At 43.9% G+C, this 17640-nt stretch overlaps 1 protein-coding gene across 17 annotated transcripts in view; it reads right to left on the bottom strand.

The window, feature by feature from the left end:
• Window positions 1–17640, bottom strand: part of LOC135917624 (CUGBP Elav-like family member 2) — a 562919-nt gene that overhangs the window by 11125 nt on the left and 534154 nt on the right. For 9 of the 17 annotated variants that reach the window (XM_065451194.2, XM_065451193.2, XM_070528144.1 and 6 more), the window contains 6 exons: window positions 17003–17029; window positions 12844–12979; window positions 12157–12233; window positions 9664–9732; window positions 7105–7278; window positions 5607–5790 (listed from right to left, as the gene is read on the bottom strand). In XM_065451194.2, coding sequence (XP_065307266.1) covers window positions 5663–5790; window positions 7105–7278; window positions 9664–9732; window positions 12157–12233; window positions 12844–12979; window positions 17003–17029 — 611 coding nt within the window. In that variant the 3' untranslated portion in view covers window positions 5607–5662. The remainder of the gene's footprint in view (window positions 1–5606; window positions 5791–7104; window positions 7279–9663; window positions 9733–12156; window positions 12234–12843; window positions 12980–17002; window positions 17030–17640) is intronic. The other 8 variants (XM_070528145.1, XM_065451180.1, XM_065451187.1 and 5 more) reach the window with 4 other exon arrangements.

The following is a 17640-nucleotide window of genomic DNA, read 5'->3' as shown; positions in this document are numbered from 1 at the left end:
ACTAAGTCAAGCATAGGCTCAAGTTTAAGGCACATTTCTGAATACGGGGTTTAGCCTGCACTTTTGTCTTGCGTGTCTGAGCATGGGTATTAATTCCTTAAAATGCAGCAAACTTACACCAATCTGCCGCCTACACAGAGATTTAAAAATTCAGTGTGCACAGCATGAAAAGTGCTGTGACAGTAGAGACAGGAGGCAGCACCAGAACCTAAGTTTCAGATGGCAGAAAGGGACATCAGATCTCTTCTCAAAAGCATACATCGTTCCGAGTAAGGCAATAAAAGGAATGAAAAGCAGCTTAGCTATGAACTACACCTAGTCAGCACAGGCTTCAGAAAATGCTTAGAAAAACTGTGAGTTGAGGAACCCAGACGGAAGACTTAACTGAGTCATCATTATCTGCCTACTTTATGCCCATTGCAGCACAAAGGCCTCTCACCTCAATCTCTAATTACCCCTGTCTTGTGTCAGCGCCTGAAAATTTCCTAATTTCGTCACACTGCCTACTTGTCTGCCGTTCTTGACTGCACTTCCATTCCCTCGGCACTAATTCTGTTACTCTTCACAGATCACCACCTATCTGCTCAACACCATCTCGTCGCCTGTCAAGCCCCATTTGTTCTTAATGTCAACTAGAATATCGGCTACACCCCCCCCCCCCCCACTTGCCCTCTAATCCACCACTGCTGTCTTCTGGTCTCTTAACATTACACATTCAATTTTTCATTCCCTCGCTCAATGTGAAGTCTTCAAGCTTCACTGGAAACCTCCACTGAACCCCAGCCAAATACCAGTCAGCGCTGGGCTTGCTGAGGGTTTGCTACTGAAACTTTAAACACCGAACAAATGCACAGAAATGCCTTGCAATAGCACCAATTCAGGCATGCTTTGCACAGACAAACAAAGCCTAACAACGTAGTTCATGAAATGGACCGGTCACCCGAGTCGTCTGCCCACCTCTGCTTCTGACCTGCACAGTCACTAGAAACAATGGGCTTTGCACAAAAAAAGGAGGACTACACAATGCCCCATGGCAGTTTTAAAGACACACAACATGGTTACCATGGTAACAGATACGAAAGAGTCACAGCACACCCTAGTGGCGCAGTTCCGTGCTTGGAGCCCAAGAGGCAACCACAAGCAATGAGTTTCACGTATATTCTACGTGGCACTGCCCAACATCACAGCATCCAGTTCGTGGCATGCAATGCCCATTCAGTAGTGCAGCCCAAAATGCATTGCGTGTGCTCACTCGTTAAAATCGACATTGAGTGGTACGCATTCTGGTTCAACAACAGCTTGCTTACTGCGCACTGATGCTGATGCGGCAGGTCGAAAATACCTTGAAAATGCATTCGTTGTGGTTGCCGCTTTATGGTGCCTGCTGTGCATATGGATTCCCAAACATTTAAGCACTACTTGACACCACGAACACATGGCTGCTTTTTTTTCTAACTGCACTAGTTTTTCAGAGAAGACGCCGTGCATGCAGTATACAGTCGACTTCCATTAAATCAACCCTGACAGGACCAATTAAAATTACCTAATTATGCAGTGGGGAGAATTAAAAAAGATGCGGAAAAAGCACCAAAACACAACACCGATTCATTTGCCAGTATTGGCCTGGTTCCAACACACCCTGATATGAAACACACACGTGCCTTCCATGTGTCCAAAGTATAACACTAAGGTAAAGATAACACTGAAGCTCCTAAACAAAGTAGAAATCTAACGCATGCCCAATTTTTAGCAAAATATATGGGTGAAGATTCAATTTATGTTGCACAGTAGCGGCCGTCTTTTCTTTTCCTAAAGTCAGCTTCCCCGCACGATTCCTAGAGTCGGCTTCGCCACAATAAACCTGTGTTATCCGTCAAAGCATACCAATGCCGCAAACGCGGTTTTCGGCCCAATTTTCATGGAAGACCAAAAAAAAAAAAAAAAACGAAAGAAAAGGCACGTGTTAGAATCAATTAAACACCATAATAAGATGTCGTGCGCTACCATTATTCCTTGGAAATCTTCCTAGGGCAGGCTGGAAATTGGAGTTTTCGATAGGACATGGCGTGTGTTCAACGCATTCGCTGTCCCTTAAAGCTCTTCTATTGCCAGTACATGGGTCCCCTTGAGGTCACCATAGGTCTAAGGTACATGCATGATGACTGGCCAAGTTCAAATAATCCGGCGAAGGCCAATTTTAAGATTGAAATAAAGAAAGCTGGGGCCCGTAGAAATGCATAGGCACTGGCCTGGCCTTTGCGGTCACGGTCAAATTAACTGAACAAGCGAATTACCCAGAGTCAAATTAATGGAAGTCTGCCATATATCATACAAACACAGTCGTATTGACTGAACTCTTTGGTGCTTCTCGACAAAAACACAACGAATACCACAAGACGAGGCCAAAAAATTTGTAATAGTGAATGATGGCAGCCTCGGGCAGTTCTGGTGGACTGCAGATATGCCCAGTCCTGAAACAACGGCCAGGCTGAAACATCAAGTGCCAACTGTTCCCAACTAACACGCTATGATGTCTGGAAGTGGCTTTCAGAAGAGCCTTACAACAAGCCGCTGCAGATGGCTAGTGGTTACAGCTTGCATGCTTTATGCGATGGTGCAAGATGGAAAACCATGGCAGTGCGATTAACAGAATTATAAAAAATCAAACCTAAGTTAACAACCACTGATAACAATGTTACTCTAAATTTTGGATGGCCTCGCTTTATTTAAATTAGTTACTATGATGAAAGTGAGAAGCATTTGCACATATAAATTAATATGCGTTCTTCTATATGTGCAAGTTGTTGAATGCACAAAATTACACGGGCTTGGATTGCAGCACCGTCCGAAAACTGTAGAGCTCATCTCAAGCACAGGCCTTGCTGGCCTTTTGCTTGAGACAAGCTCACCGGTAAGCTGACGGGTCACTGACCGATAAGACTGACCTGTTTTTCTGGGATCCATGCCTATCCCTCAATCAAAGCCAACTCGCTAGGAAACAACGGGTTCATACCGAGTCTTGAAACAGTCTATTTTTGTGACCATGGCTGGAAGTCATGCAACTGCTCGTAGGTTATGAGCAGAGATGCCGCATAGATTCCTTGAAACAATGTTTTGCATAGTGACCTGTACAAGGCTTTGAAATGCAATGAAATGGCAGGAGGTTAAAGTCACCTCCAAGTTACAAGCACCACCTTCGCAAATGTAAAACAGTTACGCTGTACCTTAAAGTGGCAACATAGAGAAAAGATAATCTAGCCTAAGTTGGTGAATGACATTTCTTAAGTACTACCAGAAACATTAATCCTAATAAGAGGGATTAAGGATATGAGGATATGAGGATTTGGGAAGCCAGTGAAGATGTGAAAATGAAACTGGCCTTGAAATTCCTGCTCTGGCTCCTCACGATGTCATGAGATTTGGACAGCGTTTGCTAGGAACCAGTTAACAGTCTATAAGTAAAGGATTATGCAGCATCCTCAAGGAATCGACCAAGTCAGTTTTTGAAGATTTTCCCTGGACAAAAGTGGCAAAGATACTTGGAGAACCACGACAACAAACCGATGTACAGATGCCATAGTTTGGGGGTGACATTTGAAAAGGAATATCTTGCTGCTAATTTTCTGAGCTAACAACCACCTTTCTTTTCTGCCACACGAATGCAAATAGTGTCTTCAGAAAATACTTCACCTGACTAAACTAACTGTGTTGTTCTTTAGCATTCCTTTAGTACAGCTACAGTGGAACCTAGCTATACTAAAGTCACATCCAACACGAAAATATTTTCGCTATATCCGGTAATAATTAAAATGTACGTTTGTTCCCCACTAAATATGGGAGAGGAATTCTTAGATTTACTTCGCCGCATCCGATCATCAGGTTCGGCTGTACATCGACTGTACGACTGTACGTTTGACCGCGAGAATGCTGCTTGGCACATGTTACAGCATAAATTTGGTGAAATTTACGAAACCATTTGCGCCGACAAGAATGGCGACCAACGCTTGAGAGTACCTCCAGAGCTGCTACTCCAAAAAGCTTGCAATTCCTTTTTGCGTATGAGTGGTACCAATTTCTTGCATTGTATTTGTAACATTTCTTTCCATCTCTCCCCCTTTCCTTCCTCCTGGAAGTTCCCTTTACAGCATAACATTTGCCTTGTGCACAGTGAAGTTTCGCTGACAGTCGGCCCATGGTCCATGCCTTCCATTTGTCCCATCCTGGCGCTGCTACACTCTCAGAACAGTGCGAAAAGTCGGGACACGAAGAAGAAAAATACAAGACGGTGCTGACTATCAAACAAAGCTATGGTGGTACGTCTACACTTTACGCTTTCATCACCACCAAAGTTCTGTATCATCCTATACAGTGGACGCTCATTAAAGGGAAGCTCAAGGAACCAGGTAAGTAATAATTACAGTTATCAGTAGTTCAATTTACTGAGAGATTGACCTCAAAGGTACATCAGATGTGTTTTGGAAGAGCAATACACTTTACTGTGAACAGTGTATTATAGGTGTAATAGATCTCTTTACGAAGTCGATTCTTACGAAGTTTCTACTTGCACGCAGCCGCTGACTAAAGCTAACTGCACAAAACATTACAAAAAAGGAGTCATCTAGTAAAAAAAACAATTCTGCTTTAGTGAAGCAACTCTTGAAGTCGTCAATAACTTTGATCTTCGTCTCCAGTGCGAGTAGATTGTGCGTGCATTTCTGTGCTGCCATCGTAAACACTAAGCAAACTTGTAGCTCACCCACAATGCCGACACAAAGAAACCACAGCGAGCCACAACATCAACGAAAGCCACCTTGGCAAAACATAGAGAACTAGCCAGAAAAGCCGAAGAGGAAAGTTGCAAACAGTGATGCTTGTCCTGGTGCCGCTGAGATTAGCTGCCGAGCTTCATTTTTGGTAATATTTTTAGTTCTGTCTACCTGGAGTTCGAAAAAGTGTGGTTGCACTTAACAAACATTTCTTTGCATTGCCTTAATGCAAAACTAGCTAACCTAAACCTTTTGTTCCGGTTAAGCAATTTCTGTTTACGAAGATTCTCATGTATAACGTTTCCTCTCCAATAAAAATCCAATTGATAGTCAGCTCGGTCTTGCATTTTCCTTCTTGATGTCTAGTCCTGTCACGCTGTTCTGAAAATGAACCAGCACCTACTCATCCAACTTCTGATACCCGAGCTGTCACTCTATTTTGTTATAAACACTACTTGTTCAAGCTATTCTCTGTTATTATGTTGTTACTCTGTTGTAACAACCATTTGAAGCCTCCCACAGATATGTCGAACCAACAAAGCAAGGCAACCAACCATATGTCATTTGGTGTCATATCGTAGTTACGAAAAGTCGAGCCTCTTGATTGTCTTCATTCTTCTCACCATTTCACACACTAAGCCTACAAGCAGAGCATCTTGAAGGGGCAGCGCAAAAAGACGATGACAGAAGGCAGGAACACACAGGACAGGTCCTGTGTGTTCCTGCCTTCTGTCATCGTCTTTTTGCGCTGCCCCTTCAAGATGTTCAACCAGTACCAACTCGCCCAAATGTTGATCCTTCTACAAGCAGAGAGAGAGAGAGGGAGAGAGAGAGACTTACCCAGGCATTTCCTGGTGTCCGCCTCGAGTCAAGAGGGGTGGGGGGAGGTCAACGTCTCAGTAGGGCTTGCTGGCGTCTTTCGACCGCTTGAGCTGCACTTTGAGTCGCTTGGTGCCGATCTGGAAGCCGTTCATCGCCTGAATGGCCGCCTGCGCGCTTAGCGAGTTGTCGTAGCTCACAAAACCTGCGGGACAGAGCATGGCGATGAGAACATTGACGCAGGCTGGCCACTCTGCAAGTCCACAGAAGCAAACTAGAAAGCTCATCTTAAGGTAGGACGCACGGGGTTTGTTCAGAACATTTGACTCAGAATTCAAGGGCAATTCAAAGATTGCAAGGGTGCCTAAAACCACAATTCAAGGAGGCGGAAAAAAACCTTATTCGTACACGTGGACTGAAAAATAGTGAAAATATCCTTCTTAGCCGAATTGCATGACGTGGCCAATTTCCCTTCACTTCTCCTAATCTCAACAATAAATTATCTGCCTGCCTTTGCTATCTTATCTATACTGCTGTCTTTCCATCCTGTAAAGTCATGTTTTTATTTTTCTGTTCTGTTGCTCATAGCACACTTCCCAGCTTCCTCTCAAGTTACTCTCTTATCGTCCAAGTCGTGGCCTCATGTGAAATGCAAATCATGAAAAGAAGATTTGCAGACAAATAAAAAATGAGGCGGAGCGCATTTGGTAAGTACTCTCAGGACACGAACCGATATCCTTGAAAAGTATTCAGTGCATCAAGAATAAGCCCGCACTGTATTTCCCGGCATACTGTTGGCCCTGCCCCTGTGAGCTTATGCATCCAGGTAGCCCAATACTCTGCTTAAGTCATTTGCGCTGAAATTAACGGAAACATTTCACATCAAAAAGAATGACAAGGCTCGCATTATGAGACATCCGTCATGCTGTGAAGTGCAGAGCAAATATTTTTGCGGGAGAAGTGCTGTTATTAGGCTACAGTACTGCCAGACTGGGTGATGACTGTAAGCACCTCTTCTCACTTTCGCGTAGCGGGGGCTTCTGCACCTGTTCCCAACGTCTATACACTATACATGCTGCCAGCTCTGAATAAATGTTAGCTGCGAGTAGCACCCATCCCGTGTCTGTCTCTCTGTTGTCCTCGTTCAAGACATGCACTTGTTTTTAAACCTGCAGGTATGAACCAACGAACCCAGCAACAAGCGTTATTGAAGTTCTTCAGGAGGGCGATAGGGGTTAGATTACTTCCACCAAAACGAAAAAAAGCAAGCGCTGGTCCTGTTGTTTCTTTTGTCCATTGCCTTTTGCTCGCGCTGTCAATTTGTTACCGTGAGTTACTGACTATGCCAAACTTGCACTTTGCTCAAGCAGAAGGCATCAAGTCTGTAGTTGTGTTTATTTTTGATCTCAAGCCTAAGCAAGGGCGCCAACACAAATACAAATACCTTTATTTTCAAAATCAGGGCTGTTAGGGGTGCACCCAAAAAGCTCAAGACTGGCTTTTTAAGCAGGGAACTCACCAAAGCACTTGCTGAGGTTGGTCTGCTTGTCGATGAACACCTTGGCGGAGATGACATTGCCGAAGGGCATGAAGGTCTGCGCCAAGTCACTGTCGGTGAACTCTTGCGGCAGGTGGTAGATGAAGAGGTTGGCCCCCTCGGGACCTGCGTACGAGGCAGCCGCGAAGAAGCACTCTGCCACTCCGTCAACACAGCCGCTCTCACCCGGACCCCCAAGCACACGCACACACACACACTTCCTGCATCAATCATCTCGACACACACACAAATGCACAAACTGCACTATGCGTGAACAGGAGCACAAGTATCGTAAAGCAGCATTCACACGGGGGGAATCCTCGACGTGGAGGGGAGCACAGTGTCGTGTGCCGTCACGGTGCTTCGAAACTTTTCTGCTGCACAGATTGCACCCTGCACAGAATCTCCAGTGATTGAAGGATTTCAATGGTGGCACATGGCTTTAGTGGCCTACACGCAATGCCAAGCGTCTGCGGAGTCATAGGTGGGACGAAAAACAGAAGTTGCCTCATCGCTCAGCTTCGACATTTTCGTGCCAATACAGAACAATCACTGCAAAGCGAAGAAGACCTCCACGCAACCACAAAGGCAGCAGCGGTTTTGATTGCACCTCTATACTGCCGGTGAATTTGGTGTTATAGATTGCTAGACTAGTCGGCAAGATCCCCACTGTCTTCCCAACCGAGAGGCGATGCTTTGCACTGACGCTGCGAAGCGTGTCCCGTTCCCCAGCGTGAACTTCAGCGCATTGGCACCGAAAAGGTGCGATGTTGTCGTCACACGACGCACTCTCCCTGCTGCAGAGTGAGAGATTTCAACCCCGCGTGAACGCCGCTTGAAGTTCAAGAAGCAGACCTGCGAGCTGTGGGCAAATCTAGCCTTGCCAGACTTGCCAACAACCACTGCAGAATCCATGCTTCCAATAATCAGTTTGTTAAAAGAGTACCAGTACACATTCTCAGAGTTGCAGACATCTACCACACACTCCTCACAAGTAAAACGATAACACGTGACAAGTATAGAGGTTGAGAAACAACAGATGTTAACACCAGAGTTAGTCTTGACAGACCAGACTTGGCGTGATCAACATTATTGTGACATCATGACAAAGAGCAAGAATTTGATGAAATTGTGCAACAATAAAGCTATGTTTGGTGGCGTTGTCTGGGAAGACATAATCAAGAATGCCATAAGAGTTTATTTTGGCTGTGCTCATAAAAAACCACAGCAATTGCACGAATTTGGCGAGCACTGTGTAGTGACGTCACGACACATCGATTTCTTGGTTACCAAAAATTAAAATGTTTTGGAGAAGCAACTGTCATGGTAAATTATATACCATGCTCTGGCGCTTCCTATTATTTTCTATAGAGGGTTCGGACTTTCTTCTGGCACACACACACACACAAAAAATGACAAGTAAAAGAAATGCATCATACGAAATGCATGCGTGTTCCTTAATAGCGCCACAAACACTATCAATCTAGATCGTTAAACTACTTTTGCAGAAATTTGACACATTTGTTTTACGACAGCACATGCTACTATCTCATCGTTAACCGGGTTCTCTTCTGTTATTTTTGACAGTGACTGATTTACATAAGCCCAATTTCTCAAATGGCTGTGTGTTTTTCAAGTGAACGGGCCATTAATTAGTCAATTCTGTTTTCGTATCGAAGTATTTTTGAGAGTTTAGGGGTGGAGCACATAGCTGTTGCACCTAAATGCTCGACAAAGAGGCAGGAAAGATGGCTGCTGTGGTAGCTTAATTGATGAGGCACTACACAGATGATGCGGATGATGTGGGTTCCACTACCACCTGAAGTAAGCTGTAGCCTTAAGATGAGGGATGTCACCACCGTTCTTTTCACAGCACCGTCACGAATGACCAGTTAGGATTTACTCTAGATAGCATAACCAGCTTCTGCCCTCAGAAAAAATTGGTATTAAAATGATATACAACGCAAAATGCAACCTCCATGGGAAATTTGACTATAGATGCCAGTGATACACCCCTGGAGAGATGAGTTATACCTGCTTCTCCATTTGCAACTGTTCTCGGTGCTACGCCGTCCATATATTTTTCAGTCTACAGAAATTATCATTCCACCTGGCCTGATGGTCGCTCAGTCAGTTAGCCTGATCTATTTCTTTTATTTTTTGCAAGCAGGTACTTTCTTCGTTATAATTGCTGCATTTTGAGGTAATGGAACTAGATTTGCTCTCTAATGAACCAAGACCTGGTTACATGTAACGTCACTTAACGCTGGCAGTATGGTTGGTACAATACAGCTATCCTGAATTGCGAAGCTCTGCCTTGAATCCCACGAGTGCCATGACCACGCATTTACTTACTTTTGCATTCTTAAGGTTAGTCACATGACTCATCAGAGCTACGCCTAGCCCTTGTATCCCCACAAACAACACGAAAGCCCCGCATGCACTTATTGCAGTAACATCACTCGCACATTCCAACGCATCTTTACTACACAGTTAACGAACATAAAGAGATAGTTTAAAAAACAAGGCAGGTCCTATTACCTTCAACCTGCTTTCCAACAGGGTTCTGTGATTGCTGCAGACCAATCTGCGCAAAAGCTCCAGGCACAGCTAGAATAGAAAGGAGAGAGGAATAAAAGAAGGGACTCGCACTGCACTCCTTTTCAGGAGCCCCTCCAGTATACTGGAGCTGAAATGCACCTACTCTAAAAAAAAATCTACACCCTTTGGGGTGTATCTTTGTCCATCAACAATAATTGTCATCTGTCCATCTTGCATTCCCATTCTTGAAAACGCCGCGCTCACTACTTCCCTGTCATGCATGCTACCTCACGCTGACAACGTACACAAGGCTTGTGACCTCAAAGTTCCGAGCGCACGCAAGGCACAACTATTGTTGTGGTACAAAGATATGGCACCCTGAAGTGTGCAAAACGTTTTCGGGCTGTAGAAAGGAACCCTCTAAGTGGTCCGAGATAACATACTGAGCACTGTTACAATGGTACGGAGAAACTACGTGTCGGAGGAAAAGTACTGCCAGGAGCAAAAGCCTGCGCAGAGCGTAAGTGCCAGACAAGCCAAACTGCTGCATCACCCAATTCAGCATATTTGCCACCAGGACCTGCCTTATGTGTGTGCAAATCTGCACCCAAACAATGCGTGCACAAACTGTGCGTCTCCACACACGTGGTGGCTGGGTTTACCGATACAGCGCTCGCAAAACTGGTTATGTGCTGTGATATGTGTGATGAAATGTGTAAGACAATTTAGCCAAGTGTTGAAGTAAAAATGTTGAATGTTTAAGTTGAGTGCAGACAAGTGAGGTGAGGAGTAGAAAATTTCATTAAGCATCTGCCTGCATTTTTTTGCATGTCTTTAAAACTCTGTTAAATTATCGTTTTTCCTCTACAATATTGCCCAAAGAGCGCTGTAGGTTGTTTTAAACAAATAATAAATAAAACCTCAGAAGCAACGCAATACGTTTAACAGCATGTCAATGCTGTCAGAATATGTATAATGGTACGTTCCTGCCTTTTTATGTAGTACTATCCGAGTGTCCACGCAGCACTCTAATACACAGCATCGAAATATAAATTTAATAAAATTGAAATGTTCACATGTTGGCTGAAGTTCTTCCTCAGCCACACGGCTGAAGGTAAACAGAGACAGCATTCCAGTCTGTATTATAAAGCACAAATATGCAGGCCAGCAAACACACTTCATTTTCGCCTAGTTAGTCCATAATTCTGAACTTAAATTTGCAGTGCAAACACCTAAGATGAACCACAAAAGTGCGTGACGTATCTTCCTTTTGTGGTTCATCTTAGGTGTTTGCGCTGTAAGTTTAAGTTCAGTAAACACACACTGCATTTATTAAGCAAGAAGCCAGCATGCATGTCCCCTTGCTCGTGCCGTAGCAGTAATGCCTGCTATTGTGATGTATTTTGTTTGTTTCTAGATGGGCCTATAATGCAGGACAGTTAAGAAAGCTTTTGTAACGAATTCGAAAAATGCAAAAATGCAACGTTCGACGAAGAATTTTACAAATAAGAACGGAAGAAAAGGTATCAAGTCACAATTCCGCAATTCAATTTTATCGACTGCAGATTTTCGACACATGAATATGGCAGAATTGCAACGGCGTTCTTTGCTGCAGAGTTAGAAGAGTTGCAAGTGAAATAAGAAATCTCCCTCTACACGTCGTAAAATTTAACTGCGACTTCACAATGGAGTGATGTCCTAAGGAACCAAGCAGGAGTCTAATGCCTGTAGTGGTAAAAAACCAAGGCGCGGACTTTATATTGTTCACAAAGGGAAGTTAAAAGAGATGTACAGAGGTAAAAGTCGGCACATAGAGGATGTTAATGAGATGAGAACAAGAACTGCAAAACTTAAGAGCGTGGAGTTGTTAGCAAAGTCATAATTATTGGCTAAAGAATGGATTCAGACTAAACAAAAGTGCCCTTGAAGAAAAAGTGATAACTATTTGCTAAAGACATCGACATCCTTGGCCAAGTACGTTCGTTCGAGAGCAACTTGCAGTCTGACATTATTTCCCATATTCCTCTAGCAAACAGCTCTCCACTGTCATGTGAGTCAACAAGATCTCATTGCCATGATGTCATCATACCTCTGTCTTCATCGTTATTGCTGTGCCATCGTCACACCGTAGTCATGTGGTCATGGTCACACAGTCATGCTGTCGTGCCATTATTACTATCATACTCATTATCATACCATTATTATCACATTATCATACTGCCATTGTCATTATCCTGTTAACTGTTACACACTGTAAATACCATAGGAATCCCAAAAGTTTGCAAATTTGTAAGCAGCAAACATCAAAATTTGGTTCAATGAATGCCAAATAAAACGATTTCCTGTTTCCTGCGCATTCCGAGAGATACTCCCGAGGCAAGGCTTCCTCCTCCTTAGCATGCGCTAGCTGTCGCCCCAGCATTTACGAACCAACAGCAGGGATGCCGATAATCGCTAGTGAAGCCATGCTGCAGACACACACGAAGCACTCACATGGATACTGCTGCATACCAGAATAGGCCTGTGCCAGGGCATCCAGGCTCGGACCGTTGGCAGTCAGACCACCCGCACTGCACATGGGAGGAGAGAAGGTCAGGGTTGCATCAGTGATGACCACAGGAGCAGATGGCCACGCACACATGTACAACACACATACACACGCATGTACACACACACAAACACAAATAAAAGCATTGTGTGCAAGCAACCGGCAATGACTCTTAAAGTAAGCAAACAGCCATATCCAGGGAAAGCCACAAAAGCAATATGCGAAAAAAAAAAAACACACAACAGCAAGTATCTGGAATGCCGGTCAGGCATTATATATCGCATTCCACTAAGTTGGTGAAAAGGCTACATAGGCCAGACAGGCAGATACTGTAAAAAGATTAAAAAAAAAAAAAACGAGACCTGATGGTTTTTTTGTCTCCTCATTGCCAAAACAATAGCTGCACTCCCTGTCTTGGAGATACAATCATTATAGTCAGACATGGGTGCGAGTTAACTTGCCTAATTATATGAGCGGACAGGATTGCCAAAGCTGGCGACGCATGACAAGGGCAAGCGCTGCGCTTGCCCCCTTTGATTGCAATCACGCCCTGCTTTTCGTGCGGTGACCCCCAATATCACGGCAGATTACTAACTAGCCCTATCCACCCCGCTACTGAAGTGAAGACTCACCCATTGACGTTAGTGAGCGCGCCCATTGTCGTGAGCGAGTTGGTGCTCATACCCAGGGCCATACTGGACACGGGACTCAAAGAGCTGACGCCACTCAGGGATGAATTGCCACTTGACGTGCTCCCAGACACATTCCCTACGCGGGGTGGATGAGGAGGAGAAGGAGGACGAGAAACGAGAATGAATTTTAGTGGCATGACAGCTCACAACATAAGCAAGATTCAGCATGGTAATTCAGGCAAGATGGTGTTTAATTTTGGCAAGATATGTGCACGTGCATATATATATATGCAGATGCACATATCTGTGCTTTCTTAATGAGACAAGATGCAAATGACACACGCAAGTGCTGTATTAGGGGAGTGGTATCATCTCCAACCAAAACTTTTGTTCATTGTTTCGAAGTTTATTGCTTCAAAGTGGTTACGTGTGCTGATAGATATGAAATACAGAAGGAGGTCCCATATTCAAATACTGTATCGGAGACAGCTAGGCTCACTTCTTCGAGGGTGACAATGAACAGAACCTGCGCTTTCACTGAATAGGTCATAGAAGGATACCATTACAGTTACTGTATATGCTCCTGCAGGGAGCAGAGTTGCGAACAGGTCCATCACTTTGCACGTCGAATGAACAAAGGTCGCCAGGAAAAGCCAAGTGTCATGTTTGCACGAGCCAATCTCGATCTCGGCGATCCCGCAGTGCCCCTGTGGTCTACCTGCTTTATCTTGGACCACTCGACGACCATTAATTGCATCACACATGAGCTATGGCACTTGTTTGATTTGTTGTGCACAAATAGAAATATCCAGATGCGCGTGGCCTAGCACTGCATCCTTCGTTGTGCGAAGTCTGGTGGAGCCATTTGCAGAGACACTTTAGAACAGTTAAAGAGAAAATGTGTATCATGCGAGTCTTGCACTAAACAAAACCATGGCAGATTCATTTCGGAAGCAGTCGTCTGGACGCTGGTCATTAAAGAAAGTACCAAACTGTGGTGAGGAGGTGGCACTGCCACCACCAACACTGTTTATCTGTAGCTCAGCGGAGGCCTTCTTGCGCTGCATGGTTGCTTTTCGAACCACTTGACAGAGCTCGGCGTATGGCGGTGTGAGCGAAAAACAGACGTGCAACTCTGCTTCCCCACGGGAGCCATATAGAGTAACTCTACGTGACACCACACAGCGCCCCCTTTTGCGTCACTTTAAAAAAAATTGCAACTTCTGTCTATGTTTAACACTAAAGAAGGGCCCAAGCTGGCTCCGAAACGTTGGGCACAATAACGAAAAGCAGGTATTGGTCAGAGACATGTTTATCCTCTCCTCCCTAATGTATTAAAGGTACAATAAAGAGAAGAATAGAGTGAACTACATAAGCAAATTACTTTTCTAGAAAAAATAAAAAGTTGCTCTTACTGTGAGAGCAGGTTTGGTAAGCTAGAAAAGATGCAAAAATGAAAGATGGATAGCCTTGAAGTTCCTGTGGCAGCCAGCAAGACATGACTTTTGTTGGCGTCTGCTAGGGCCTATTTAATTTTGTATCGGTAAAGATGGGCTACCCTACAGAAAAGCCAAAGATTGAACTTGATAGGTTTCAGGACCTTTTACCGCATCACAACAGGCTAAATAAGAGAGAACGCTATAATGAAATCCATGCGGTGCTACAGCTTTGGCGTGAAATTCAAGAAATTAAGTTAATTTTCTTTTCTAGTAGAGCTCTTACTGCGAAATTAACAAAATAAGACTTTTAAAAGAATAACTTGTGTCTCAACAGATTCAGTGCTTCTCTTTTACGCAATCAGATAGGTATTGTCAAATAAATATTCAGCTACCCAAGTGCGGCGTTTGTTGTCAGCTTTCTGTCCAAGGAAAACGTGGAATTTTATTTCGTAGCCCTATCTCTTCTACAATACAGGCACTGTACCTTCGGTCGATCACACTAGTGCCACTTTGGCTTTTCTGTGCTGAAGCACAACAGTAACCATAGCGAATGGCATGACACTTTGCCTCACAGTTGTACACAGGCTACGAGAGACATCGTAACGAAGATTGTCTGTATTAACTTTGAGCCCTGGGGTAGATCCATTAAATGCATCAGCACAGAAGTGGTCTTGCATTTCAAACTACCACAACTTGACCCACATAGCTGGGAGTTGAGGCCTCAGCATCGTACTTGGCGGTGCAATGCCGCATCTGGCGCGCCCCTGTGGTGGGTGTTTCAGCATGGGTATCTTACACAGCCATGGGCATTAGCTGACTTGACAATAACGCTGACAACAAAATGTGAAAATAGGGCTGATGAGTGAATGCCCCAGCTGACAAGCCTCTTACGCGACAGCCCCTTCCGGTTGTTTAACCTAACTGCACTGGCTGAAAGTGACATTTACAAAGCGATTGATGAAGATGTGACATGTGAAAGGTGTAGAACTGACAGGCAATGTAGTAGTACGGCATCTCAAGTGGTATGAGAAATGCTACACTTGTAGTACGAGGTAGGACAGATACTTAGACTGGTCACAGCTGCGAAATTCCCTAGGCTTTCATACCTCGAGTTCTGGATTATTTGCTCACAAATTTGAAGCGATGGCAGGTATTTTTGCCAAATTTCGTTTTCATCATGCAAGAAACCAGACTCAAAAGGCTGGTCTAGGTGAACCATACTTGAACAGAACTGATATCAGCGGCAGAAGTCAACAGTTATCAAAATTGACTTGTTAACTACCAGACAAAAGTAGCTATTTAACTCAAATCAGGCCCCTTGGTTCTGGCAGACAGATTAAAATCAAGAGATGTTCATGATATCTGAAGATGGCTGGTAACCTCACAAAGACTCCCTTAAGGACTTAAATGTTAATGAAAGAAGTAACACCAGAGGAAGAAAATGTGCGAAAATTAAACAAGCACTACAGCGCCCATGGCGTGTTCCTCCTTCTTTTCTTTACACCAGCATCCTTTTCCTAAGCCTGCACTTTATTCAGTATGCACTCGCTGATCTCGCACCGCCATGTTCGTTAGATGTACAAATGCAGCACCTAACATTCAAGCAAATCCTCTAAACGGAAACATTAAAGGTACACTAAAGAGAAAGATAAAACAAAGAAAAGAAAGGTGATTTATCTGTATAGGTAAACTACCCTTTAAAATACTAATTGGGTCACTCTTAAGCATGAAGGAAGGTTTGACAATCCATAAAAAGAGGCTGAAACGAAGGGTGGACGGAGGCTCCACATGAAAGTTTCCGCCCAACTCGTTGCGACGTCACGAATTTCGACGACGTCTGCTTGGCTCTAGTTGTTACTTGATTGGCAAACACGGACTACACTGCGTTTTACAGAAGCCAAAGACTGAGCATCACAAGTTTTGAGAACATTTACTGCGCCATAACAGCTCCTGCACTGAATGCTCATGTGCTGCTGTCTGTTGCCTAGCAAGTTAAGAATCCTACCAGCCGGCTTGATGTTAAAAGACCTGCCGCCTTTCTTTTTTCATGCCACTTATATATAAATCAATATATAAATAAATATAAAATGCAATAACTAAATAAAAGCTACTACCACTTCTACTGCTGCTGCTGCTGCTGCTGCTGCTGCTGCTGCTACTACTACTACTACTACTACTACTACTACTACTACTACTACTACTACTACTACTACTACTACTACTACTACTACAAATCATGTAGTCAAGAGTTCGACGAAAGTTCGTCTGGTCAGGTAACATGATGATGAAGAAATTGTGGCCACTGACGAAGTCAAGGTGAAAAAACACAGAGACGTTTTGGGACCCATATGGATTCCTTGATATACGGGTTCCTTGATCATCAAGGAACCCGTACGGGTGCCGAAACGTCTGTGTTTTTTCACCATGACTTGGTCAGTGGCCGCAATTTCTTCATCATACTATAAATCATGGTTTCCTCCCTTAAGGCACGTGCATACTTCAAAAGCAACTGCTCAAAGTCAGTGAGAGCAAGCTCATGGCCAACAGACAGCTTGGACAACAACGACACATGACATCATGAGGCTGAGGAGGTAAGGGTACACTCAACAGAAACACAGACACGCACACACACAGAACAAATATTGAAACGAGAACACAACACGCTCATTCTTCTTTTTTCACTCGCAAATTAAAGAAGTGATTCTGCGGACGCTCCTCACCTGCCGAACTGCGTCTGCTGAGGACTGCTTTTTGAGGAGCATTTCAATTTTTCGTTTTTTGTTTTGTACACGGAGTTCACATTATTTTTTTTTTTCATTTTGCGTGAGTTTGCATTCGTTTGGCATTGACCGTGGTCCAAAGGAGGAAACAGAGACAAGAGCAGGTAGCCAGAATGGGGGGAAAACAGGAGGGAGAAAAAAAAGAACAAAAAGGGAGCAATGTGTTAACAGATCCAAAAGAACACATAGAGAATCAGTAAAACAAAACAAAAAGAAAGGCGGCAATGATGCCACCGATCACGTACCAAAGCCAAACAGTAAAATAAAGCATGGTTTGAAGTAGACAGCAGTGAGGCTAGGGTGTACCTATGTTTCGCTATGCCTGTTAAAAGTACATACGTATATACATGCTGCCTACTCAGCCAGGGGAAGAGGACCCGTGAAAATGACAAACAAACAACATTAATAATAATAATAATGATAATAATAATAATAATAATAATAATAATGTAACCAAACATCAAAGGGATTGTACTTGAAAGGTTCAGCCTACATCATGCAAATTGAGGAGCCTAAAGCCTCGACGAACATGATCAAAACAGAGCATGCCTAGTAAAAAAACTGTGGTTAGTGTAGTA

This window comes from Dermacentor albipictus, chromosome 10, assembly GCF_038994185.2.
Source record: "Dermacentor albipictus isolate Rhodes 1998 colony chromosome 10, USDA_Dalb.pri_finalv2, whole genome shotgun sequence".
NCBI classification, from domain to species: Eukaryota; Metazoa; Arthropoda; class Arachnida; order Ixodida; family Ixodidae; genus Dermacentor; species Dermacentor albipictus.
This window is presented reverse-complemented; position numbering and strand designations above follow the sequence as displayed.